Genomic DNA, 26,812 nt, shown 5'->3' with positions numbered 1-26,812 from the left:
CTCAAATGCTAGTGCCTTGAAGAAGTCACTTACAGATTCTGAGCCTCTGTTTTCTGCAAAGTTAAGTGTCTCTAGGTATAACCACTTTGCAAAGTTGTGTTAGAATTAATAACAACAGAGTATATAACACTCAGTGGACCCTCAATAAATGATAACTACTATTATTACTTGAATATGAAAATCTGCACAGAAGCAAGATACTTCTGTGAACTCCTCTGCTCTCTTCTCTGGAAGGCTCTAAGATAATCAGGAATCTGAAAACCTCCTACAGAGTGCATAAATATTGTCAGATTTAAGTATCTGTATAATCAGTACACTCAAAAAAGTTTATACGATGAGTGCCAAGTACTAAACTTTTCTATGATACTATTTACCCAGAAACATTCTGGCACCATTTTGCTGCTGGATGTTTCCTTTACAAATCTTTTCTTTTTAGGGTGTAGGCACTATTTATAACTAATATGATTTGTAAGTATCTAGATTCCCCACTCACTCAGTTCTAAAGACCATACTGTTTATTGTGTCGCATGTGTCTACCAGGGCACAATCACGAGATGGTTGAAGAAAAGCTCAGCTTGGGAACAAGGATCCCTCCCCACCCCCTGCCTCTTAACGCAGCCCCTGCTCTTACCCTAGTCCAGGTTGTCTATCATTGTGGGTATCCTAACCTTACTGTCAGTATTCACGTGATCCCTCCCATCTAGGCACATGACCCCAATGCAAATTGATTAGAAAAACCCATTTGGTTGTGGAAAGCCATAGGGAAATGTTAACATCTGCCTGGGCAAATGTGCCTTTCCCTTAACAATCACTCTTGTTAGAGATGAATGGGTTTGGCTTGTGGATCCTGTGCCCCTTTTTCTGTGAAGTATTGGGGAACACCTCTAGCATCCTTCTTCTCAGGACCCCAACAGATTTAAAGAGAAAGCCCACCCTTCCTAAATCACACACCCCTGCTGAAACTGCTGGTACTGGGAGATCTGGCTCATTAAGTGTCTTTACTTGCAAACGACTGTGCTAAGCCTCATGACTTTAAACTGAATGCACGTGATCATTGCCTTCTGACATTTGGACCAAGGTAGGCATGACCTTCCTTTTCTTAGTGATCACCAATTGCAGAATGTCGGCTGTTTGTGTGATTCTATTCTTATTTTTACCTCATTGATCTGTTTTACTCATTTCAACAATAAGGTGGGACATATCTACCAAGAGCTAGGATTTGGACCTATGCTTCAAACACTCAGCTCAGTGAATCTTTCTTTTTTTTTAATCTAGAATGTCTACTTTATTGGCATAAATTTGTCTAAAATGCTTCCTGATAAGTTTTTTTAATTTTAATCGTTGTTCAAGTACAGTTTTCTGTCCTTTACTCTCATCCCAGCTCACCCACCCATCCCTCTCCCCTCCCTCCCATTTCTACTCCCCCCTAGTTTTTGTCCATGTGTCCTTTATATTTGTTCCTGTAAACCATTCCCATTCTCTCCTGAAATTCCCTCCCCTCTCCCCTCTGGTCACTGTCAGCTTGTTCTCTATTTCAGTGACTTAGGTTATATTTTGCTTGTTTGTTTGTTTTGTTGTTTAGGTTCCTGTTAAAGGTGAGATCATATGGTATCTATCTTTTACCACCTGGCTTATTTCGCTTAGCATCATGCTTTCCAGCTCCATCCATGCTGTTGCAAAGGGTAGGAGCTCCTTCTTTCTTTCTGCTGCATAGAATTCCATTGTGTAAATGTACCATAGTTTTTTGATCCATTCATTTACTGATGGGCACCTAGGTTGCTTCTAGCACTTGGCTATTGTAAATTGTGCTGCTATGAACATTGGGGTGCATAGGTTCTTTTGGATTGGTATTTCAGGGTTCCTAGGATATAATCCAAGCATTGAAATTTCTGGATCAAAAGGAAGATTCATTTTTAGTTTTCTGAGGAAGTTCCATACTGCTTTCCATAGTGGTTGTACCAGTCTGCAATCCCACCAACAATGCACTAGGGTCCCCTTTTCTCCACAACCTCTCCAACACTTGTTGTTTGTTGCTTTGTTTATGATGGCCATTCTGACTGGTGTGAAGTGGTATCTCACTGTGGTTTTAATTTGCATCTCTCTGATAGCTAGCAATATTGAGCATCTTTTCATTTGTCTCTGGATCCTCTGTGTGTCCTCCTTGGAGCTCAATCAATCTTAATAAATTCCCTGGCAGGAGAGTATTCTTATTCCTATTTTATATGGTAAAAGAAACAAATTCAGAAATTTTCCCTAACATCTACAAAGTGTAGAGAGCCTTGACATTTATCTGGGTTTGTTGGCTGCAAAGCCCATGCTGTGGGAAACTCATGATGTTTAAGGTTCAAAGATTCGTAATCTAGTAGCTAAGAGAACGCGGGATATTTGAGATCTCCTCGATTCTTTTTCTCTCCTTACCTGTGTTCTCACTTTTCATTTCATAGATAAATGCACTTCATACATCTCCCCAGGTCACAAGTTCCTAGAGTTCTTAGAATTGTCTTATGATGGTATGAGCTGCTTTGGGGCCTAATTAAATGCCTTGCAGATATTCTTGCACTCATCCATTCATTTTTGAGCACATATTTGTCAAAGGCCAACTCTATGTCCAGTGACTTAAGACAAGTCACTTAACTCCTACACCGCAGTTACAACTATCAAATGGGGAATGGTAGTCTCTAAGGTGAGTTATGAGGGTTCAATAATACTGGAGTTTGTGAAAGAGGCTCACACAATACCAGGCACATAGTAGGCACACAATACATTTTCATTCACTCATTACTTAACAGTGTTATTAAACCCTGAAAATTAGGAATTGTCTGATTGGGAACTTTTTAATATAATTTAGATTGATTTCTATAAACACAATGGTAAATGTTTCCAGTCTTTAGAAATTAAACCAGCAAATACAGTCATAGAATTCAAGATTTTAAGTTTAAAATACCTTGACATTCCCTCATTAAAAGTTATAATTATTCTTGCCATATTTACTTGCACTTCTAAATTGGGGTTGAAAGGTGGAAATAGCTTTCACAATTATGTGCTAATTTATGGAAAAGGAAATTGGAAAATTGTAGTGAGGTTGTAATGTCCATAAAGATGAAGACTCTTCCTGAGTAATTTATGAACCTTGAGAGAAGCTAAAATCCCTTAGTTGCTAAACCTCTCACCCCTGCCTAAAGCATTATAAGTCTAGTGTTGCAACATCAAAGTAAAAATTTTAGCACTTTACATGACAGATTATGACATTATTTTCCATTTGGCAAAGGATATATTCCTGAGCAGCTTTTGACATGTGTTGGGGACCAGCCTTCCTGGTGTGCCGTCCTCTATCCTGCATAGCACTTTTAGGTTCCATGGGTTTTGGTGCAGTTATCTTCATGCATCATAGCTCTAAATCCTAGTTTCTCAATTCTAATCTAACACCAGTGGTAGCTTGATTTATTCAGATAATAGCTATTCAGCACCTATTCCTTGCAAAAAAAAATAGGGATTGTTACTAGGGCTATAAATGGCTGCAACTTTCTCTAATTTAGATTTTAAGTTTCTGAGTATTTATTCAGAGTCACAAAAGATATATATTTAAAGAAAATCAGAAACACTGGTCCAGGGGTTTATAGTGACTTCAGTTTTTTTTTATTGGATTTAATTGGTTATTTCAAATATTCTAAAATAGCCCATGTCCTTAGACTACAAAGATGTGTTTCTTTCAGCAGTATCCTGCTTCTAATTGTTGAAACCAAATGGTTTTAGAAGAGGTGGACTTAACTGACCTCTATTTGGTCCTTCCTCCAGGGCCAGAGCACTAGGACAGGGGAGATAAAAAGATAATGAACTCTGTTTCTTAGAACCTTATGTCTTAGTGGAGGAGAAGCATCTAAACAAAGAAAACAATAGAACAAAATGAAAATCATGAATAGACAAAAGACCCCTCAGTTTAGTTGAAAAGATGAAACATGTTATATTGCTTCACATCAAAGAAAAAAATAGGCTTGCTAACATTTGCCTGGTTCATTAGCCAGAACATGGTGCACTGTTTAGGTAGAATCTGACAGATGGCATTGTGTGCACAGGAGCACATGCTTGGGTATATGCAATTGACAATATCTTGAAAATGATAGGTCAGTGCCTGTCAGCACATGTGAAGCCATGTCATTTGGACAGCATGTGTTCTCTAGGGGGTAGGCTCCAACATGGCTCATGGAAATTGATCTTTGTGCCCTCCTTCAAATCTTCAGACTGGGGCTCATAAGTGCAAGAAGCTTGAAAAAGCCAGGATTTAAACTGTGTCTCCATCACTGACTGAGTGTCTGACATTGGGACCACGTTTGTTCTTAACCTTCTGAAATCTCAATCCTCTCAACTGTAAACATAAAGGCAATAGTGGTATGTAATTCATAGATTTTGGGGAATTTCATGCAATCATTTGTGTGCAGAACTTTTCATGTTCCTGGTAGTTGAGAATATAAATGGCCAGGATCAGAAACACCAGGGGGACTCTCCTTTCTCCCACACCTAAGCCTTAATAAACTAGAAACTATAACAAGGATGTGCTTTCTCCAATACACCATTGCTTTACACATTCCCGCCCCAATGCTCAGAGCCCAGAACTCTAATAACAATCCAAGGAACTTCTGTGACTGGGCTATGCTTTGAGGCCAGGGCTGCTGATAGAAGGGGGCTCCCGTGGTACTGTGCAGGGGGGCCACACACCAGATTAATGTGCCCAGGGGAAACCCTTGAGGACAGTGAAGCCTTTGCAGCCTTTTTAACAGATTGTCAGTGCATAGCCCTGAAAACTTAACTGACATCAAACTGAGCCATGGAAAGGCAAGAAGACTCAAACTAAAAAAAAAATGCTAAAGAGGAATTATAACATTATGTACACCTGGGTGAACTAGGGAAATTATGTGAAATTAATGGGCCTTTGAATTAAATTTGGAACATTTTTGCTGCCCTGTAATGTTCCTCCATGGAGACTGAAGCAGGAAAGGAAAGGGCAGCCCTTCTCCCTGAACTTGTACCTCTTGGCCTTCCTCCCTCCCACCAGTCTCATGCCAGAGCCCAACTTCCGCCCCCAAGTACCATCGGAAGTCTTAATTGCTGCTCAGCCCCTTGCCTGGCTCCTTGCTCTGCTGCATTGCTAATCAGTCTTCCTTGACTGGAAACTCAGTATCTCCTGCAGAAAGTCTGCAATCTTGCTTTGAAGTTATTTGCATCCAGGCAGAAGAACCTTTTAGTTCTAGTTCTAAATTGAGCGTCCCTGTGGTTTCAATCGCCTGATAAACAGGGCGGCTGGATTCCATAGCAGTCACACTGGGCCACAGTTCTTAGTCACATTAGGGAATTGATGCATAAAACTGACAGTATGGTAGATCTCTTCATGGTGGGGAGGAACCAGAAGTAACCCATGCTAGTCAGTAAACTGGTGATACAATGCACAGAACTGGGTTTTAAGGCAAGTAAGACATACATACCTTATTCTGGTGTGTTGAGGGCACTTTGGTGTTTAGTTATATTCCCATAAGGCAAGCATACTGTAATTTGGCTTGGATACATTCTGGAGATAAGAATATAGCCATTCCCCACCCCAGTCCCACTATGACAGTCTACAGAAAAGCTTGATACAGCACAGGGGGCAGGGTGTCCTTCCTTCAGCTATTGGAAACCTGTCATTCCCCCATTCCACTGCTCTGACAAAGACTATAGAGCAAAAAGGGAAAAGGATTTCAATTCCAGTTTTCCCACTTACTCTTCACTTTGGGTAAGTAATAGCCACCTCGAAAGGGTGGGGAATCAGGAAGTGTAGTCATAGGTGTAAGGCGCCTAGCAGAGGACTGAACTAAGGAGAGACTCTGTACCATTACTTCCTACCTATCCCTCCCTGCCTTCCTGCACATTACGACCTCTTCTTGATAACTGCACCTCTTTACTCTGCAATGCTCAACAAAAATATATTCCCATTACCACAAGTGGCAGATTTGGCCCTCTGCATCAGCCCTGTCCACAGGCCAGCAATAGTATTTATCTCAGGGTGACACTGGTAATGGATGGTTGCTGCACTTCTTAATCCATTTATGTAATCCTTCTTGCTTTGCTTGCAGTTATCTGCAGGGCTTTAGCAGCAATAAAATATTTCCTTTCCCAAGACAGAGTTCACTCAATTTAAATCTGGATTGATTATAGCTAAAATGTATGACATCTTTACAAAGGAAGAAAAAAACAGCAATAAATTATGCACAGTAACTATTTAGCATTTATTCAGCCCCCACAGTGTCCTGGGCTCAGCATATAAATTGTTGGGGAAAAATGCTTGCCCTTGAGAATCAAGGCATAGTCACTCATGTGGAAAAGGACTCAGAGCAGGGCACCAATCCAGTTGCCAGCTCTTTCCTTATTCAAGGCTTCCTGCAGCCATCTGGCCAGTCTTTCAGCTGACTTCACGGGGTTAAGTGGACTCTTCACCCACTAGTGACTTTTTTTCTTTCAGTTTCCCTCAGATACATTCTACTGACAGTGTCCTTAGCCTTTGACCTCTGCCCCAAAGAGCACTCTTTACTGCCCCTCAAGCAATTTTCATTTACGACTAAGACACTTGTTGGAGCTAAAGTCTGGGGCCAGCCTGATGCTATCTGCCCGACATTTGTGGAATTCCTCATGCAGTGACCTGTGGTGACAAGGGAAGTGCACTGGGACATGGCGTGGAACCCGAGCAGACCGGGGACTTTCTCTAACTGCATTCTTCTGAGAACATAGTCATGCATGTGCTCATCAGTCAGAGGGTTTGGATGTCAAGTGGATGGATGATTAAATTTTGAGACCACTAATTAAAATGTAATTTATGTACTATAATAATATAAATGTAATTCCTATACATATTTATGGATAAAATTTGAAATTTACAGTGATAATCTTCATTCATAGAAGTCCCAGTAAACATACTCCTGAACAATCATTTACATAGATGAAAGGCCCAAAGAAAGCAACAAAGAAAAATGGCCTGCATTTTTTCTTTTAATTTTTTACCATTAGACTTTAAAAGGAAAATATGCAGAAACAATGAAAATCAACCAAAATGAATAATAATAAATAGCATTAATTGAGTGTCATGCATTCTAGATTCAGTCCTTCAAATACTGCTGTAAAATAGGTAGTTGTATTATTTACGTTTCATAGGTGAAGCAGAGGTTCAGAGTAGTTAAGTAACTTTCTAACTAAAAGGAAGTGTAACCATGATGTGAGAACAGCTGTGTCTTTACTGCAGAGCCAGGAACTTAACCACTGGACTATACTGCCATCTAGGACCCAAAGCACAAATATGTAGCATATTCACAACCCCAAAAATGCCATTTTCTTTAATGTTTCGGTTGACCTTTGAATTAAAATGAGCTTTTTCTTTCTCACATTTTCTTGTAAAATTTCATCGCCATTTAAATACATTAGAACAATTGTCCCTAATGTGTCCCTCATGTGATTCAAATTAGATTTAAGTAATATCAAGAAGAAATTTTTTAAGAACGCAATTATTTTACATTGCTGATCATTTCTCTTTTTAACTTCAGAACATTATTTTTGCGTTAAAAAAAGTTACAAGGAAATTTGAGCCAATATGTAGACTTAGTCATGTTTTTGAGGGTTTTCTGGTCTTTAGTTGTTGCTGGTGGTTGTTATTTTTTTTTAAGGGCAGACAGGATCAAATGAAAAATTAGACTTTCCACCTCTGATGTTCAGAATAGTAATTGAGATCCCAAGGACATATTCAGTCCTCAGGTTAAGATTGTTGTCAGAGAATCTTCCCACCCATTTCCCAAAGCACATGCTGAGTGTTTTGCTTACAGCTGTGCACTTGCTTACATAGTGTATGCGTTTCTTACAGTTGACCTGGACAGGCTCAATGATGATGTCAAGCGTTACAGTTGTACTCCCAGGAATTACTCAGTAAACATAAGAGAGGAGCTGAAGCTGACCAACGCCGTCTTCTTTCCACGCTGTCTCCTTGTGCAGCGCTGTGGAGGAAACTGTGGCTGTGGGACTGTCAGCTGGAAGTCCTGCAAGTGCAATTCCGGGAAAACTGTGAAAAAGTATCATGAGGTATGTTGTTCTCAAAGGCCTTTTTGTAGTGCTGCGTCTAGCAGTTTCTGCTGCAAAAGTCATGTAATCCACAGGGTGCTGGAAGACAGCACCATTGCACACAGTTAGGCTGTTCGGTGTGTGGGAGCATCCAGCCAGGGGAATGATGGGGAGCTGAAATTATACTTGCACTAAATTTGTCAAGCTGAATGCACTGGGAAGGGTCTAAGTCAATCCTAAAGAAGGGATTCCTCTTTCTAATCCATGTAGGTCGACACAGCCTTGTTAGAATACATATATAGTCAAATGTATAATGAAGTAATTTCAGAGCTTACTTGGCTCCTTGTAGAAAGAGCATGACATGTATTTACAGGATATAACTGCAAAATGTAAGTTTCTTTAAGAAAATGCTAAGAGCCAAACTTTAATGCAATCACATTATTAAAAAATTAAGCAAAGATAGCAAATGATTTCTCAGAAAATATACATTGTCAGAGACTTTTTCATTCTGTAAATATGAACATATTTTTCTTTTATGAATGCTAATTTTTTCTAAATACTCTGAGTGCTACCTGGAAAATAAGCTCTGAAATTATGTAAAAATAAGTAAAAGAAATAAGAAAAACAAATATTTAAGAAGAGAGCAGTAACCTTTAATAATAGTTATAGTGACAAACACTCATGAGCACTTAGCATGTGTCAGATACTATTGTAAGTCATCATTAACTCACTTAGCAGTTTCTCAATACTGCTGTAAAGGGGGAGGGGGATGTTATTTTTATCCTCTTTTATAGGTGAGTAACTGAGGCCTAAGAGGACCAGTGAGTTGGCCAGTACGGCATGGTTGATAAACCACAGAGCCAGGATCTACTCTCCGATCGACTGGTTCCAGAGTCAGTGTTCTCATTACTAGTCACACTGTGCTCTCTCTTTTAAAATATATAGCTTTTTGTTCAGCATTAAAGAGTAGACATGGGGGAGTTAGGGCTTCCCCTGACAGTGACAGCAGCTTTATTGCTTCCTGACTGTGGGAACACATGCAAGTCACTGAAGTCTAGAGACTCAGTTTTCACACATGTGCAATGGGACTAAGAAAATATGTTAGATAGTCCCTTCCTTGTGGGGTGGTTCTGGGGATCAAGTAATACATTGCATATGAAATGTGTTTTTCACGATATGAAACATCAAGCAGAAAATGCTTAAAAATATAACTGAAATGTGAAGTAGACACTATTTTTAGGAATTGTTGTTAAGTTGCTTTTTATCAGTATCCACCAAAACAATAAGAAAGGGATAGTGCTCCCTAAATAAAATCTCCAACTTCGTAAAATGGATTTGTTATCCTGAAAACAATAACACAAGAGTAAGTTGGGAGGTAATTGAGCATAATGAAAATGGACACAACATAACTGGTATTTTCCACTTAGGAAATACGGGAAGCCAGGGGCACTGACCATGCTTACCTTACAAAAGGCAAACACATTATTTTAGACCTACACCGAACATACTCTCTTACTCACAAGAGTTTCTTACTCCACCTGCACAGTTTTCAAAGAGGGGGAAAAAGCCTTCTATCCAGAGAATGCTATCATCTGTGTTCATTGTGTTTTATATTTGAACTACCTGATGAACTCTAGGTTGGATATTGTCCTTACTTTCAAGAACCTGAATATTGTAATGTTTAGTTATAACCTGAAGGTGAGTGCAGAAAGCAGTAATCCAGTTAGAGTTCAAATAAGGTAGGAGGTGACAAGATCTCTACCTCATCATAACTGTGAGAGAAAACATTCAAGTTCAGTCTTTGATGTATTTGGAGAGTGTTTTGTTTTCCTCGTGGTTTTCTTGTCAGATACAAGTTACAGCTTGATTTTTTTAAAGATTTTATTTATTTATTTTTAGAGAGGGAAGGGAGGGAGAAAGAGAGAGAGAGTTGTGCAGTTGCTGGGGGTCATGGCCTGCAACCTAGGCATGTACCCTGACTGGGCATTGAACCTACGATACTTTGGTTCGCAGCCCGAGCTCAATCCACTGAGCTACGCCAGCCAGGACCTTGATTTTTTTAAATTTTTTATTGCGGAAATGGCAGAGTTAAACATACACTTAAAAGGACCCTCGCCGCCCAGACAGGGTCCTTTTCTTAGTTCCTTTCTTATCTCCACACACAATAGCTGTTACCTGTAAATTCCTGTAAACAATTAGTCTCTGGAAAGGGAAGCCCTTGATCTCTTTGTTCAGTCACACAAATGAGTCTAAAATGTTGGCATCTTTTGAAACTCCTGTCTAAAGCATCTCTTGGAAACGTGTCATAATATTTTTACTTCTAGAAGTCTGCAGAGCTCTATACAAAATCCCTCTGCCAAGTGCTGAACAAAGGAACAAGAGAGCACCAAACACTCACCCAGTAACTGCGTACCTGGAAAAACAAGCCTGTCACATTTCCCTTACACTCCTAAAATACCCTTGAAGTATGTCACAGTGATCACTCTGCTGAGTGCCCCAAGGAAAAGAGCGGAAGGCTTGGTTCATTTCCAGAAACGCAGGCTGCTTGAGCTAGGCTAATAAGGGTGAAATCCTAGCCCTTTACTCTATAGTTCTATGTCTACATTCTTAACTCAGAGAAATGAAAATGCAGGCTCCTCATCTCCTGGTTATAACTGATGAAATGTGAAATGAGTTTCTATGAGAGATGAGCACCCTTAAGGGTGACTAGAACTCATCATATAAGCAGGCCTATGTGACTCTCCACAAATACTTTAATGCTCAGCATTTAAGGAATAAAACTGAGAGGTTATAAAGCTCCTAATGAAGCTAATATCATTGCTTTTTTTTTCACAGGTTGTGCTATTTCTCCTGTTGGGGTTTTAGCATTCTTCACTGTGCAATAGAATGTTAGCATCTTTATTATATTCTGTTCTCAAAGGTTTGTAGGAATTCTACTAAAGCATTTTTTTCTTTTTCCTAACAACTATCCTATGCCTCTTGGAGTATATAGGATATACAAGATAGATTAGATAGTGATTTTTTAAATAGTGAAGTTTCCAGGGAACATATTATGTAGACAGAGGATGTTATATATCAGTTCTCATCCTCCCTTGATAATTCATGAAGAAGGACTATGCTATTCCCTAGAAATATGGTGACTTCTTTCATCAATATTTACTATTTTTCATCATTTGGTCTCCTCTGTTTATTCAGTCAACAGCTAAAAACTTGGGAGACAGCAGAGAGAGTGAAAGATAGCAATTAATTTTCTTTTTTCTCTCTCATGATTTTTTCACAAAACTAATATAACCCCCCTACACTAGAAGAACACTCTGCAGTGATGGAGCTGTTTCACATCTGCATTGTCCAATATGGTAATTACTAGTAGCAGGTGGCTGGTTATGTGGCAGTTGAAATGTATGTAGTGGACATGAGAAACTGAATTTTGAATTTCATTTACTGTTAACTAACTTTACTGTAAATAACTACATATGGCTAATAGCAACCATATTGAACACACAAGCCTATTTCTGATACATTTACAACATGTAGAATCATTCTTGTCTCTGCACAGAACTTAAAAATGACTTTAGAGGATTATTTTTATTTTAAAGAAGAATTTTATATTAAAAAGTGCTTCCTATTAATTTGAGTTAGAGATATTGATAGGTATTTGTAAATGAAACAAAAGATTAATTAAAGGTCATAAAATGTTGAGTTTCAGACTTGAGATAAAATAATAGTACTCTTAATTTTTATATGCTTTAACTGTCACTAGTTTTGTTATTTAGCTAAATTTGTAAATTGAGACCAAGAAAACAGAAAAGCTTTTTTTTTTTCACAGTTTCTACTCTATGATAAAAACAATGAAATGTTGGGTTATGATATAACTAACTAAGAATAAAAGTCTAGAAAATCTCTTTTCTATTTTTTTTCCTGGAACATCATTTTCAGAGTTTATATAGAGTCCTCTGATTCCTTCTTTCTCTTTCTTCTTTTTTCCCCTTCTCCCTCTTCAAGTGAAACCAGGAGATAGCTCTTTTTCAGGCCGTTTCTATGTTTTCCTTGAGACAGGGCAATGGAGCGAAAAGTTGTATGACTAAAAGAGAAAAGATGTAGATTCTGGTTCCAGCTACGCTGCATGGGTGGCAACCTAGGGCCAGCCAAGTAAAACCTCCCAAGGCCTTAGGTTTCCTTAGTTGGAACCTTCAATTTTGAGTTCCCAGGCAAGCCCTGAAATTGCATGATATACATTAATTGTTGCACTCTTGCCTAGCCCCCAAATTTCATCTTACTGAAATTATGTAAGGAATATAAACAAATTGGTGGTTGAGGTGCTAGGTAAATACAAAAGAATTAAGATATGGTCTGCAACAGTTAATGTTTATAGAAAAGGTGATTTACTCATTAATAATTGCACCTGTGCTCCTTACCTCCCAGGGATGCTGTGTGAATAAAAGCGTCTGTAGACTCTAAAGCACAAAACAGATGTGAGTGGGATTTTCTGAGAGCATTTTCTGGCTTTCTCAGTTCTGACTTCCTCTCTTCCCAAGTGAATGCACTCCGTTGAAGTACTGCCAAATGTGCACATTCTCTCCCGTCCAAATCTAGCTTCATATCAGGGCTTCCTGCCAAAGATTAGCAAACTTGTCCTGGGGCATCATATATCTCAGGTAAATGATACCCACCTATGTGATGACCGGTTCTTAGGGCTAAGGCCATGCTCTGAAATTTTGTGCCCAGTTAGGTTTCCATTATATTTCCTGCAATGGGCAGGCTGGACGTGTAGTCATTAATTCTCTAAGACACTGTCAAAATCATTTGACTATTTAGTTTTGTAAAGGTAAGGGCTGCACCCAAATATACCCTATAATAAAGCCAGGGTGCCCACAGAAATCTTGTATTAGAAGTAAATATCCACAGATGATGTCGAGATTGCATTTTCAAAATTCATGAGCATTTTATAGATCCTCACTGTAAACCCAGTCTTTGATCATATTCAAACTTAATTTGTCTGCAAAACATTACTGAACTTTTTTTCATTTGTGTATTTTTAATTGAATGCTGTATCTTATGACTTGGTATCAGTTCTTTTATTACAGGGCTCAGCCTCTGCTGCAACTACTGCATGCAAGCTGGGCAGTTAGGTAGAAAATAATGTTATCCCTTCTCAAAGTATTTTTGCTTGTAGTCACTTGGATTTCAGAAAAATTGACTACCAGACCTTAAAAATCTTAACGCTGTACACATTTTTCGTATAGTCTAAAGCATGAAGAAGTCAAAATACAAGCAAGAATATGAAGTGATTTTTTATTTTCTTAAGATAAGAAACTGTATCGAACAGTGCCTGCTTTAGAAGTTGAGTAGAATCTTAAATAAACTCTCAATGATTCAGGTTTGTTATACATTCTGTTTGTCCTGAAATATATCTTTGTGTTCCTATGCAAACCTTTAATTTGAGAATTGTTACACAGGCTTAACAACCTTTTTTTTTTAAATCTCAATAAATGAGAACCCAACTCAGCAGATAGCTTATCTGCCTGGTGACATTTATTAGTATATAACTTTATGGTGATGATTCATTCAATGTTTATTGGCACTGTAGTAAATATCTTTTGTGATACAGTAATTTGCAAAATGAGCACTTTCGACCTTGTGTGGTGGTATGAAAGCTGCCAACTAGCTCCATCATTCTCCATTTACTAAAGTCAACTTTCCCTGGTTTCCCGTGGTTTGCCAGGTGGTGAAGAGGAGTCGAGATTTCTATTTTCACCCACAGGTGATAATAAATGGCTGGCTCTTCTTTAGTGAATTTTTATTTCGGTGTGTGCTTGAAACTGTGAATCATAGCTCAGAAAAATAGGAAATAGTTTTGTGATGGTTTCTATTAGCAAGTGTCCAACAGCGGCTGTAATTAATTCAATGGTTCCTTTCCTTTAAAGTTGACTAAAAAACTAGTCCGTTTGCTTCCTCAGATAAAGGCTCTTCATTTTTCTTTTAACTTTCCACCATCCTGCAGATCAGCTTTGCTTTCTTCCTCCTTTCAGTGCTGTGTGCCTGAACTTAAGACTATTATATGGTCTGAAAGCTTTGGACATCAGTGCTGTGACCAGCCAATAAAGCAGTTCAATTTTCACTTTGTTCAAACAGTGCTTTCCTGTCTTGTCTGGGAAAGTGTCTGCAAATTCATTTTTCTCTTCTTATCAGCAAAACACATATATGCTGTGCTCATATTGCTCAACATAAAACACAGGGAAAATCCCTGAACAATCAACAGATGAGTTAACTGCAGAGGTTCTGCTGTCATTCCCAAGTACACTCTTGTTTGCCATCAAATGAGAAAGCAAATAGACAGAGTACTGATTTTATAAGTGGCACTCATTGCAAGTTATTAGGCTTTCATAATGGCCTTCTTTAAACAGAGAGTATTTATCATATTCTCATCTTCTTAGAAATCACTTTTCTCCCCTGCATCTGCCAGCCCCCAAATTTAGTTTACATGAAGACAATCTTAGACAATAGCAGCTAATCAATATTGGGGAAAATCTTGACTAAACTGTAGGACTCCATCCTCTAACCCCTTCTTAGGCACTCTGTCCAAACAGGGCATATTTGGTCATAGTAGGGCTTTTTGTATCTGCCATGGGCATGACTGTATTAATTACCTCACAAGGTAATTAATCTTTTGCTTTGCTCTTATTACTTATTTTTTCACAGAGAAGCAACATCTATTATTTTCTATAGTTACCCAACAGGAGAGAACATGGGAGCAGTGAAAGGCCAATGTCAATATAATTCTACTATCATTACTTCAAAGTTTATTTCAAAAATATGAAAGGATTAAAAGCGGTCCAAAACATGGCCCACTCATTTGGCCTCAGCTTCATTTCCTGGTTTGTTTGCTTTGTCCCCTGTGTTTGCTGGAGGTAGAACAGAGGAGATGCAGGGAGGAGGTAAAAAGGAATATTCATGCACATACACTCCCTTCTATATTGAGGGCATCTCCCACTGCCTGCACCCAGGAGGTTTCTTTAGCAGCTACTATGTTGTCAGCATGCTGTCTAGCTGTATAGAGTTTCAGTTTCATAGGTAAGGATGAGCTAGTCCACACGGGAGTCAAATTCTGTTTCTAGCAATTACTAACTCTATGACTTTGGGCAAGTAACTTAATCTCTCTCTCTCTCTCTGTCTTCTTATCTGTGAACAAAATGAGGAAAGTACTTAATAGTACCTAATAATGTTGCAATGAACTCCAAATAATTTAATATTTGCAAAGTTGCTTATAACAGAGTATGACAATAATGTTATTGATTATAACATTATAACATAATGTTTTGCTATTCTTGCCCTCAAAGCTCTTAAAATACAATTAATAGAGAGAATGCATAATAAATCATGAGAAATTGAGTGACACATATGGTATGTGCAGAATTGCAGACGAAAAAGATAACAATGTAATTAGCTATTAAAACTGGCATTTGTCTACCTGGCAATGCTTCCATTTAAAATGGAGTGTGAAATAAGGAATTTTCCTGACAAAAGAAATCTAAAAGAATACACCTCCATTAAACCAGCATTGCAAGATATGCTAAAGGAGCTGCTTTAAGAAGATGAAGGAAAAGAGTAAGAGAGAGAAGAACACAACTACAAAGTAAAAAAATAGCAATGAATAAGTACCTATCAATAATAACCTTAAATGTAAATGGATTAAAAGCTCTCATCAAAAGGTATAGGGTAGCTAAATGGATAAGAAAACATGAACCAGCATGTGTGATGTCTACAAGAGATCCACCTCAGAACAAAAGACCTATAAAGACTTAAAGACTAAAAGACCTATAAAGTGAAGGGTTAGAAAAAACTTCCAAGCAAATGGACAGGAACAGAAGCTGGGGCAGCAATGCTTACATCAGACAAAATAGATTTCAAAACAAAGGCCATAAAAAAGAGATAGAGAAAGTCACTTCATAATACTTAAGGGTAGAATCCATCAAGAATATATAAACATTGTAAACATATATGCCTCCAGTGCAGGAGCACCTAAATAAATAAGGAAAACCATGGAAGACTTCAAGAAAGATATAGACAACAACACACTTATAGTAGGGGATTTTAACACCTCACTATCAACAATGGATAGATCTTCCAAACAATGAATCAACAAAGACATTGTGGCACTGAACAATACTCTAGATCAAATGGACTCAACTGATACATACAGAATCTTTCACACCTAACAAGCAAAATATACATTGCTTTCAAATGTATATGGAACATTTTCAAACAGAGACCACATGATAGGACACAAAACAACCCTCAACAAATTCAAGAAAATTGAAATCATAGTAAGAATTTTCTTGAATCACAATGGCTTGTAACTAGAAACCAACCTCAAGGAAAAAACTCAAAAACAATCAAAGCCATGGAGACTAAATAACATGTTATTAAACTTTAAATGGGTGAACAATGAAAGCAAGGAAGACATCACAAAGCTTCAGGAAAAAAATGAAACACACAACAAAATTAACACACAACAGCCTAGAACCCATGGGATACAGCAAAAGCGGTCCTGAGAGGGAATTCCATAGCAATACAGGCCTGCCTAAAAAAGACAGAAAAATTTCAAATAAACAACCTAACCTTACATCTATGAGAACCAGAGGAAGAACAGTAAACAAAGCCCAAAGAGAGTAGAAAGAAGGAAATAATCATGATCAGAGCAGAATTAAATGACATAGAGACTAAAAGAATACACACAAAAGCCCTGGACCAGACAGCTACAGAGGAGAAGTTTACCAAACATTTAGGGAAGAGATAACCCTGATCCTTCTCAAATTATACTAAAAAATCTAAGAGAAGCGAAGACTCTTTTTACAAGGCCAGTATTATCCTAATTCCAAAACCAGATAAAGATGCAACAAAGAAAACTGCAGGCCAATATCATTAATGAACATAGATGCTAAAATCCTCAAGAAAATATTGACAAACAAGATCCAATAATATATTAAAAAGATCATACACCATGATCAAGTGGGATTCATCCCAGGGATGCAAGGATGGTTCAATATATGCACATCAATAAATGTAAAACATCACATAAACAAAAGGAAAGACAAAAATATGTGATCATATCAATATATGAAGAAAAAGCATTTGATAAGATACAGCACCTATTTATAATAAAAACAATCAGCAAAGTGGGAGGAGAAGGAGCATACTTCAACAAAATAAAGGCCATATACAAGAAATCTACAGCCAACATCATACTCAATTGGTAAAAACTAAAAGCTGTCCCACTAAGATCAGGAACAATACAAGGGTGTCCACTTTCACCACTTCTATTTAATAACCATTTCCAATAGTATTGGAAGTCCTAGCCACAGTGATCAGAGAATAAAAAGAAATAAAAGATATCCAAACTGGAAAGCAGGAAGTAAAACTGTCATTGTTTGCAGATGGCATGATAGTGTACATAGAAAACTCTATAGGTTTCATCATAAAACTATTTGACCTAATAAGCAAATTTGGCAAAACAGCAGGATACAAAGTCAATACTCAGAAATCAAAAGCATTTTTGTAAACTAACATCTAAATATAAGAAACAGAATTTAGAAAAAACTCCCACTTACTATAGCCACAAGAAAAATAAAATACCTAGGAATAAACTTAACCAGGGAGGTAAAAAAAAAAACAAAAAAACAAAAAACAAAACAAACCTGGGCTCAGAACATTACCGAACACTGAGGAAAGAAATTAAGGAAGACACAAACAAATGAAAGCATATACCATGTTCATGGATTGGAAGAATTAACATCATTAAAATATCCATACTAGCCAAAGCAATCTATACATTCAATACAGTCCCTGTCAAAATACCAATGACATATTTCACAGATATTTAACACATATTTCAAAAATTTATATGGAACCATAAATGAACCAAATAGCCTCAGCAATTTTGAGAAAGGACAAAGTACAAGGGATCACAATACCTGATATCAAAGTATATTGCAAGTCCACTGTAATCAAAACAGTCTGGTACTGGCCTAAGAACAGACACATAGACCAATGGAACAGAATAGAGAGCCCAGAAATAAACTCATGTCACTACGGTCAATTAATATTTGAAAAAGAAGGCAGAAACATAAAATAGAGTAAAAATAGCCTCTTAAATAAATGGTGTTGGAGATATGAACAAGTACATCAGAAAAAAATGAAACTAGACCACCAACTTACACCATGCACCAAAATAAACTCAATGTGGATAAAAGATTTAAATATAATATATGACACCATAATAGTCCTAGAGGAGAACATAAGCAGGAAAATTTCAGCTATCCCACATAACACTATTCTTGCCAATATATACCCTAGGGCAAGGGATATAAAGGAAAGAATAAAGAAATGGGACTACATCAAATTTAAAAGCTTCCGCCCGGCTAAAGAAAACATCAGCAAAATGAGAAGGGAACCAACCATGTGGGAAAACATATTTGCCAATGATACCTCAGACAAGGGTTTGATCTCCAAAATATGTAAAGAACTCACCAGGAAGACAAACAATCCAATTAAAAAATCGGCAAAGGACCTAAACAGACGCTACTCCAAGGAGGACATATAGAGAGCCCATAAACATATGAAATGATGCTCAACATCACTAGCCATCAGAGAGATGCAAATTAAAACCACAGCAAGATACCATTTCACACCAATCAGTATGGCCATAATTAACAAATCAACAAACTGCAAGTGCTGGCAAGGTTGTGGAGAAAAGGGAACCTTAGTATACTGTTGTTGGGAATGTAGACTGGGGTAGCTATTGTGGAAAACATTATGGAATTTCCTCAAAAAACTAAAAATGGATTCTGCCTTTTGATCCAGTGATACCATTGCTGGGGTTATACCCTAAGAATCCTGAAATACCAGTTCAAGAGAACCTATGCACCCCTGATAGCTTTATTTACAATAGCCAAATGCTGGAAATAGCCTAAGTGCCCATCAGTAAATGAGTGGGCCAAAAAACTGTGATATGTTTACAGAATGGAATACTGTGCAGCAGAAAGAAAGGAGCTCCTACCCTTCACAACAGCATGGATGGAACTGGAGAGAATTATGCTAAATGAAATAAGTCATGTGGTGAAAGCTGAATATCACATGATCTCATCTATAAGTGGAACCTAATCAGTAAGACAAAATGAGCAAAATAGAACCAGAGACATGGAAATGAAGAACTGACAGTAACCAGAGGGGAGGGGAGAGGGGGATATCAGGGGAAAGAAGGGGAAGGGGCAAATCAAGGAACATGAATTGAGAACTCATGGACATGAACAAGAGGTTGGGGACTGACTGTGGGTGTGGGGGCTCGGGGCAGGGGAGAACAAGGGAGAAAAAGGTGGGACAACTGCAACTGAACATCAATAAAAAACTGGCATTTGGACTAGTAATCTCAGTATCAAATACTTTTGAGTCTTTTTGCCTCCCTCATACACTCTCTTAGGAGGTTCCTTTCTGTCCAGGTTTTGTCCTCATAAATAATCCTTTGAAGCTCTGCTACAAACAGGTCTCCCTGCTCCACTCTCTGCTCCACTCTCTGTTAGCAGGGTCCAGGCTCGCTAGCTTGACTGAACTTTGAACAAAGCCAGTGATTTATTCTCCCCACTGGAACTACCCTGGAACAGCATAGCTAAATGCTAAAGTAAAGGGTATATACTATGATGCATGAGTTCTGAGGACTATGGCCCGATTTTTCCTAATAGATGGTTTTGGTTTCTTTGTGACTTGCATCAGGTAATGTGTGGATAAAAAAACTGCTGGGAATATAATCCATTGTAAACAATTGTGAGGATGCCATGAAAAATCATGCAGATGTGAAAGCAAGTTTTCACTGCATCTAACCTTCAGACAGGGCCAAAATATATCAGCAAAGTGTATCTGGTTTCCTCTCTAGCTAGCACTTGGGCCTACACTCACCTGTGAGCCACAAAAGGAAATCATAGGCATTGTAGAGGCACTGGGTCAGCATTCTAGGAGCCTAAATAAAAAAGCCCCGTTCCCAGGTCCAAGTACCCAGAAGACTCTTAGCTCTCTTTAAAGTCTCAGTTCTCTGATCTATAAAATGATAAGGTTTTTCTGAGGACAAAAGAAGTAGTGAATCTGTGCAAATTCTTTGAAAACTGCAAAATGATACATAATTGTATGGTGTGCTATGACAGAGTTTAGAGTCTAAGAGGAAAATAGGACAAAATCAAAAGTGAAGGCTAAGAACATAAAGAAGAGAAGCAGTTTAACTATCCATATACTATATGTAAGAATACGTATATAATTTTGCAACTATGTGATGACTAATGCTTGACTTCAGTGAAGGCCATAGCAGGAAAGAAGAGATAGCTTCTATTTAAACTTACTAAGTTAAAAAACATTATGTTTAAACTTACTAACTTAAACAATTGAGGATTCATTTTATTAATTTAGGACATGCTGTGTTGATACACAAATGTTAATGTACAAAGATTAGTGGAGCCAGGTCTGTTTTGAATTATAAAAGGTATTATATATTAATATATATATATACATTTTCATTTATTGTCACTAGATGCTAATGACCTTCATTAGGGCAAAATATTTTATATAATAATAATTCAGCCATGCCAGCATATTATGTTCATGACATTATTCATTGCCCTGTCTACAAAAATAGTAATATGCTCAGTATTGTTATTTATCCATAACATATGCTTTGGCAGAAGAATCATTATGACAGTATTTGCAGGACCTGGGACAAAGCAGGCTCTTAGGAAGCTATCAGTAAATACCTGCTAGGACACCTTAGGTCATCTTGGTACTGCAGGTAGGTCGGTCACACAGGAGGTATTACTCTGTGATTAGTTGACCCCTCCACTTCAAGGAGTTGATGACTATAAAAATATTTATATGTGTGAATTCTAAACAGGATTCTCAAAGGGCTAAGAACCAGTTGTCAAAAAGAGAATAAGCGGTATGTATTGAGTTGTACTCGAACGGCTTTCTAACAAGAAATATGTTTATTCTCCTAGGTATTAAAGTTTGAGCCTGGCCATTTCAGGAGGAGGGGCAGATCGAATTACATGGCTCTCGTTGACATCCAATTGGATCACCATGAGCGGTGCGATTGTATCTGCAGCTCCAGACCACCTCGATAAATGAATGTGCACATACATTAAACATGAAAGATCTTATAGTTTAAAGAGGGTGTGGTAAGAGATCCTTTTCCCACCAGCAACAGAACTTACTATTAGACTGCAAAGCAATAAATACAAGTGGTCGCTGAATTTCAACCTAGCTTTGTTAGTGCTCTGGCAAGTAGAAAGGTATATCATCAACCTCTATAACCCAGAATATAGAATTGCATTTAATAATAGTTATTAAACTATTCCAGGGAATATGAGGGTATATCCATGTCTATCTATAAATAGATCAAATGGTTTATCAGTATATATAACCAGTACACCAGAGCTTACAATAAGTTTGAGTCATTTAGATCCTTAAAATCTTTTGAAAAAATAAGAGACATATTAATACATGAAACATGTCTTTGAAATATTGGAAGGTTAATTTATTTTTAAATTTTGAATCACAAAACAATTTTGGATCTTGTTCTTTTAATGAAATCACCTTATATGTTAAAAACCAATAGATGAGCTTTTTATGTATACATCTTAATTCTGAAAAAAGGAAAAATATGGTTTCTGGGGACAAAGCACAAACCAAACCATTTTTTTCCATGAGATACACTACATGTTTACCTATATAGACAATAATTACTGGTCTTCAAAAGCATGCCATAAAAATATAGGTACTTTAGAAATTAAATAATTAAATCTTCTTTTTCTGCATCTTCCTGAGGCATTCAAATTTATATAACACCAGTCTCATTTTTTTTCTCAGAGGATTTATTATAATCCTACAGAAGACAATTTATAAGCTATAGCAGAAATTGTTCCCAAGAACCCATCCATGGAAGTAACTTCTTTAGAGAATAGCATGGAAATTCTGCACGAGCCTTTCAGAATACTGTTCATTGAAAGATTTGGGCAGTTAAAAGTCAAAAAATTAAGCATTAAGGTATTAACCTAACTGGAAATTGGATGGAAAATGTGTTAGGATCCATAGTTAATAATGGATTTGAACTCTCAAAACAATGCTAATTAGTTTTATGTATTTCCTTTTGTGTTCCTGTCTCTTTGATATACAGACATGGATTTACAATGGCATTTTATATTTGACACACCATCATGGATTATTTATAGCCTGAAAGTTTTTGTGTATTAAAACAACCCAAACTTATTGATATAAATCCCTAAACATGAAGTCACTCACCATTTCTGATTCCCTATTTCTGAACTAAGTGAAATCAGATCTGGGGTCTCTAGTTCTTTTCCATATCTATGGATCATGTTCTAAGAAGACACATTGCAAATTGTGAGTTCACAAGTTTGGCCCTGCTCTACCACTACAAAACTGTTTTTGCATTGATGGCTGTCATCGATATGTAGAGTAATTTTTCCTCTCTGGCTCCTTACTGTCTGTCTGCTTTAAAGGAGACCGACTCTAGGAGTAGGAAGTGATTCATCATTCTCCAAGGCAAGACTCTTAAGAGAGCAACACTGAAATCAGGTAGCTGCAGGGCTGCTCAGAGGGAACTGCATTTTTCTTCCTGCCTTGAAAGAAAAAACGAAAGCCAATTTCTTCCATGAGTCCAGGGCCCTATTGACTAAAACCAATTTGAATGAGGGGCATGTGGCAGGAGCTTGTTCGGTCCAGGTGTCAGATGAGTGGCCACTTGGATTTTTAAGCCTGGTGCTCTTAGGACCAAATTTTCAACTACACTTAGCTCATTTCTACTCAGTTTTTTTATATGAAAGGCCAATGCTTATTGAAGATATGCCTTCAAAATATCCCTAAAAGTGTCCAGGGTTTTTACCTCAGGGGGGTGAGTGATAAAATTAAATAGAGATTGTTCAGTTATCCAAAATCTCCATGTACCATCACAAATAGCTGAGACAAACATTGTAATAATCAGGAACCACTCTTCCCCTTCATGACCATTTGCAAGCTTCCTATGAAAATATTGGATTCCTGTACAAAAATAAAAATGTGTTACATCACACTAACTTGTTCAGCTCACATTGTGTCTGTACATATGAAAAATTAGAGTGTTCTACCCAATTTTCAATATACCTTCCAGGTTGCAATAACCAGGATGGTTTTCAGTTAAAGCCCTATGTGTATTTTTTATTTATTAGCTGAATGAAATGCAAGCAGGCATATTCACTCACTTTTTTCCTTCCTCAGTATTTTATTAAGACTTCTCCATTGGATATCTGTTATCTATTGCACTTCCAACATATATTCAATAAATCTCTTCCATTGCCATCAAAAGAATAAAAAACTCACTGTACAAATTACATTTCAGAACAAACCCTAATAAATCCACCCGAAATAATGTCTTCCATTCAATACATTCTTATAGGGCAAAGCACTTTCAAAAGTAGAATTTTTGTTTTTGTCATATGGTAACATGCAGCTTTTTCCCCTTACAACAAATGTAATATGCTTCTTATCTTCATGAAAAATAAATACTGCTTTTGAACAAAAGTACTCCATTATTTAGTACTCCACTGCGTCTTTAAAAGGTACATTTAAAATGTTACAAACTTACTTTTACAGATGCATGCACCTGTTTGGAGTGACAACGCTCAATTTCTGACGCTCAATGGCGTGGTTTTAGAATGTTGAAAGGGCACAAAACTTGTATACTGACAATAAGATTCTACTCTGTCTGTGTCCTAAAGCCAGGCAATGGGGTGGATCTTGGGTTTTGTTGTTCTCTTACCACTGTTTTTGCTTCTTGTATGACTGTTTGTTTCCCCTCAGGCCTTTAAATGAAATATATTCTCCTCTGATACTGCTCACTTAAGAGAGTTCATAGCTCATCTCTTCCTCCAGGACCTGAAATCAATAACTTCACAGACGTATTTCCCTTTTGTCCATCCTCACACCTTTTCCTATGTAGATGGACACCCCAGTTGGTGGGTCAGCTCGGGGAGACCAGTTTAGGGGCTACACTCCTATAAAATTTGGTTTATAATTTGGGTTGGAAGGGAAGTACAAGGAGAGCTCTTTTCACCACAAAAACTGCTTTTGCTTGTAGCTTAGTCTTTATCATCATGCTACCGGAGACAGGATCACAGCTGCAGTGCTGGGTGAAACTCTGCCACTTTATTTAGTTTAGTGGTTTTAGGTCATTTGGGGTAAAAAGAGGAGAAACATATGCATTATGTAGAAAGAATCAATTTTACCATGGAAATACCCGTTAATGTGTGAGGGAGGGACAGGGAAAGGATCAAATAATGCTGTGCATAGCAGTTAATTCAGATAACTTGGATTTTATGTAAAAAGATTCATACTAGTCATATATGTAAGCAATATTTTAATGTGAATACATTAATAATTTTATTTCATTTTCTGAAATGTGCAGGTATCTAGTTTTCCTCTAAGAGCATCTCAGCAGATGTCCAAATTGTTCACATTATCCTGGGGTCTTCTGGTAGAGCATTACATTAACATACATAGATTAATATTCATACCTGAAATCCTAAGAAGTACAATTTTGTTTACTGACAGCCCTGGTCAAATATGCTGAAAGAGAGGATATTTATAATTCACTGGTTTTATTGACATTCACTTAAATTCTGTTGTTTTTAAAGATCAAGTTAAGGAGTACATAGGCCTTCAAAACTTAACATAACACCCTGGGATAACTCCCACATATAGTAGTTAGCTATCAACAATGAATGAGCAATTAACTGCTTGATTTAAGACTTTATGTTTGCTGTTTATCTTATAGTTCTGAATTTGCAAGTCAATTTGTACCTTTTTAAAAATAAATTTTATTTTTAAATATCACATTCAAAAGGAGTGGAGTTGAGTCCATAATAAAGGTTAATGTGTTCAATGAGCAAGTTGTGGGCCAAATCTTTATTTTCTAAAAAAAAAAAAAAACTTGACTTTCTAATTATTTTAAACTGTTAGATATTGTTTGCCAGCTTTAAAGGCCAGGATCCAATGATAAAACCACTCTTGGATTCAATTTGTATTTTAAATACTGCTTATAATACAAATTCTCTTCTGAGAACTCAAGTCTGGGTCATATTCTCTAACCTGTATCTTTGATCAAGGCCATATCACAAATTCATTCTTTTCTAGTATCTTCTAACCTTTCTTGTTCTCCCAATTACTTCCACATTTCTTCTTTTTCTCACTAATCTCTATCCACCAATCTTTAAGTCAGAGAGGATCAGGATTGATGATTACTTTGGGAAGGTAAGGAGGTCATTTGAGGAGATCAGGAAATCAAATGTAAGATTTTTCAATGAAGCAAGCAATAGGGCTGAAATTGCCAGCCGTTAAGAAATCACTGCTTTTTGAGAGTTTAACACATCAAGTGAAATGTTTTCCAATATTTCCCATTTTGGTACAAACTTCAGAATACAGTGGTGGATATTTATTGTCTTCTATAGACAATAAATTTCCTTATTTCAAAGGAAATTTAGCCATATTCAATAAAGGGAAAAGTAATTAGGTTAAATGTTTTAATTAGTCATCCAACAACAATATGTATTCTTGTACATTGTCAGGCGTGCTTTGGGGTTCAAATCACAAGGTCCACAACAGAAGATAAACCTAGAGAAAGGTGGCATAGGTGATATAAACAAAAAGAACAAAGACCCCCGTGTGTGTGTGTGTGTGTGTGTGTGTGTGTGTGTGTATACACACATATATATATATGAGTTTAAAGAATAGCGAGGACTTAGGTTAGCTCCTGATTATACAAAGTCTCATGTGGATGGCTAGCAAAAACTTTGTCTTTTACATGTAGGAGAGGAAGCCATGAGGCTTTCTGAGCATAGTATGGCCTGCAAGTAGAAGAAAGAAGGCCTTGGGTTTAGTGACAAGTCTGCCACTTTCTGTACCTATGTGTCTTTATTTACAAAATCAGAAGGATAAGATGTCCTATAGGTCATTTCAACAGAAGAGTTCTGCAATTTTGGAAAATTCTGCAGGAAGGATGAGGGTAGACTTATGAATTAAGAAGCTCCTCAAAATTCTGGGGAATGAGACAGGGACAGAAGTGAGACCTCAGAGACAAGGATAATGACCCCCTGTGGTTGAGCAGACTGTCCATTGCAAATCTCTATGCATTGCTATTTGCATGGACTAAGATGGCAAGAAAGGTCAACAAGAGGATTCAAAGGTCCTAATAACTAGATGGGAGGTCAGTGCAGGGTTGGGGGCTATTCTGGGGGAAGAAGTCATGTGAGTTGGAATTTTGAGAGAATGTATTCTCCTTGGAAAACTAAGGAAGGAGAAGCTAATTTTGAGACGAGATCACATTCAGTTAGAAGAGCTAAGGCTTGTAATGGCGACTGGGACTCATCTTGAGAGTGTAGAAGCTAAAACCATGAAAAGATAAAAAACAGAACCTGAAGGACATTCATAATCTCAGAGAAAAGGAAAAAAAGAAGAATTACAAAGCCCATAAATATGTCTTCCAAGCTTGGTAAATACTTAGTGAGGGCAAATGAGCCCACTTTGCCCAGCACTGTGCCAGACAAACAGATTTAAAGAAGAATAAAACAGCCACACTTCCTGCTCTTATCAAATTAATATTAAATAAATGATTAAATAAATAATCCCTTATATTTGTTAAAAGCAAAAGCATAAT

At 37.4% G+C, this 26,812-nt stretch overlaps 1 protein-coding gene across 2 annotated transcripts in view; it reads left to right on the top strand.

The window, feature by feature from the left end:
* The window catches only part of PDGFD (platelet derived growth factor D), a 244,309-nt gene extending 220,627 nt beyond the window's left edge, over positions 1–23,682 (top strand). For both annotated transcript variants that reach the window (XM_045818302.1, XM_045818301.1), the window contains exons 6-7: positions 7,877–8,091; positions 21,102–23,682. In XM_045818302.1, coding sequence (XP_045674258.1) covers positions 7,877–8,091; positions 21,102–21,227 — 341 coding nt within the window. In that variant the 3' untranslated portion in view covers positions 21,228–23,682. The remainder of the gene's footprint in view (positions 1–7,876; positions 8,092–21,101) is intronic.
* Positions 23,683–26,812: the final 3,130 nt, after the last annotated feature.

Source organism: Phyllostomus hastatus, unplaced genomic scaffold (assembly GCF_019186645.2).
Source record: "Phyllostomus hastatus isolate PE091 unplaced genomic scaffold, TTU_PhHast_1.1 phas_scaffold_317, whole genome shotgun sequence".
Taxonomy (NCBI): Eukaryota; Metazoa; Chordata; class Mammalia; order Chiroptera; family Phyllostomidae; genus Phyllostomus; species Phyllostomus hastatus.
This window is presented reverse-complemented; position numbering and strand designations above follow the sequence as displayed.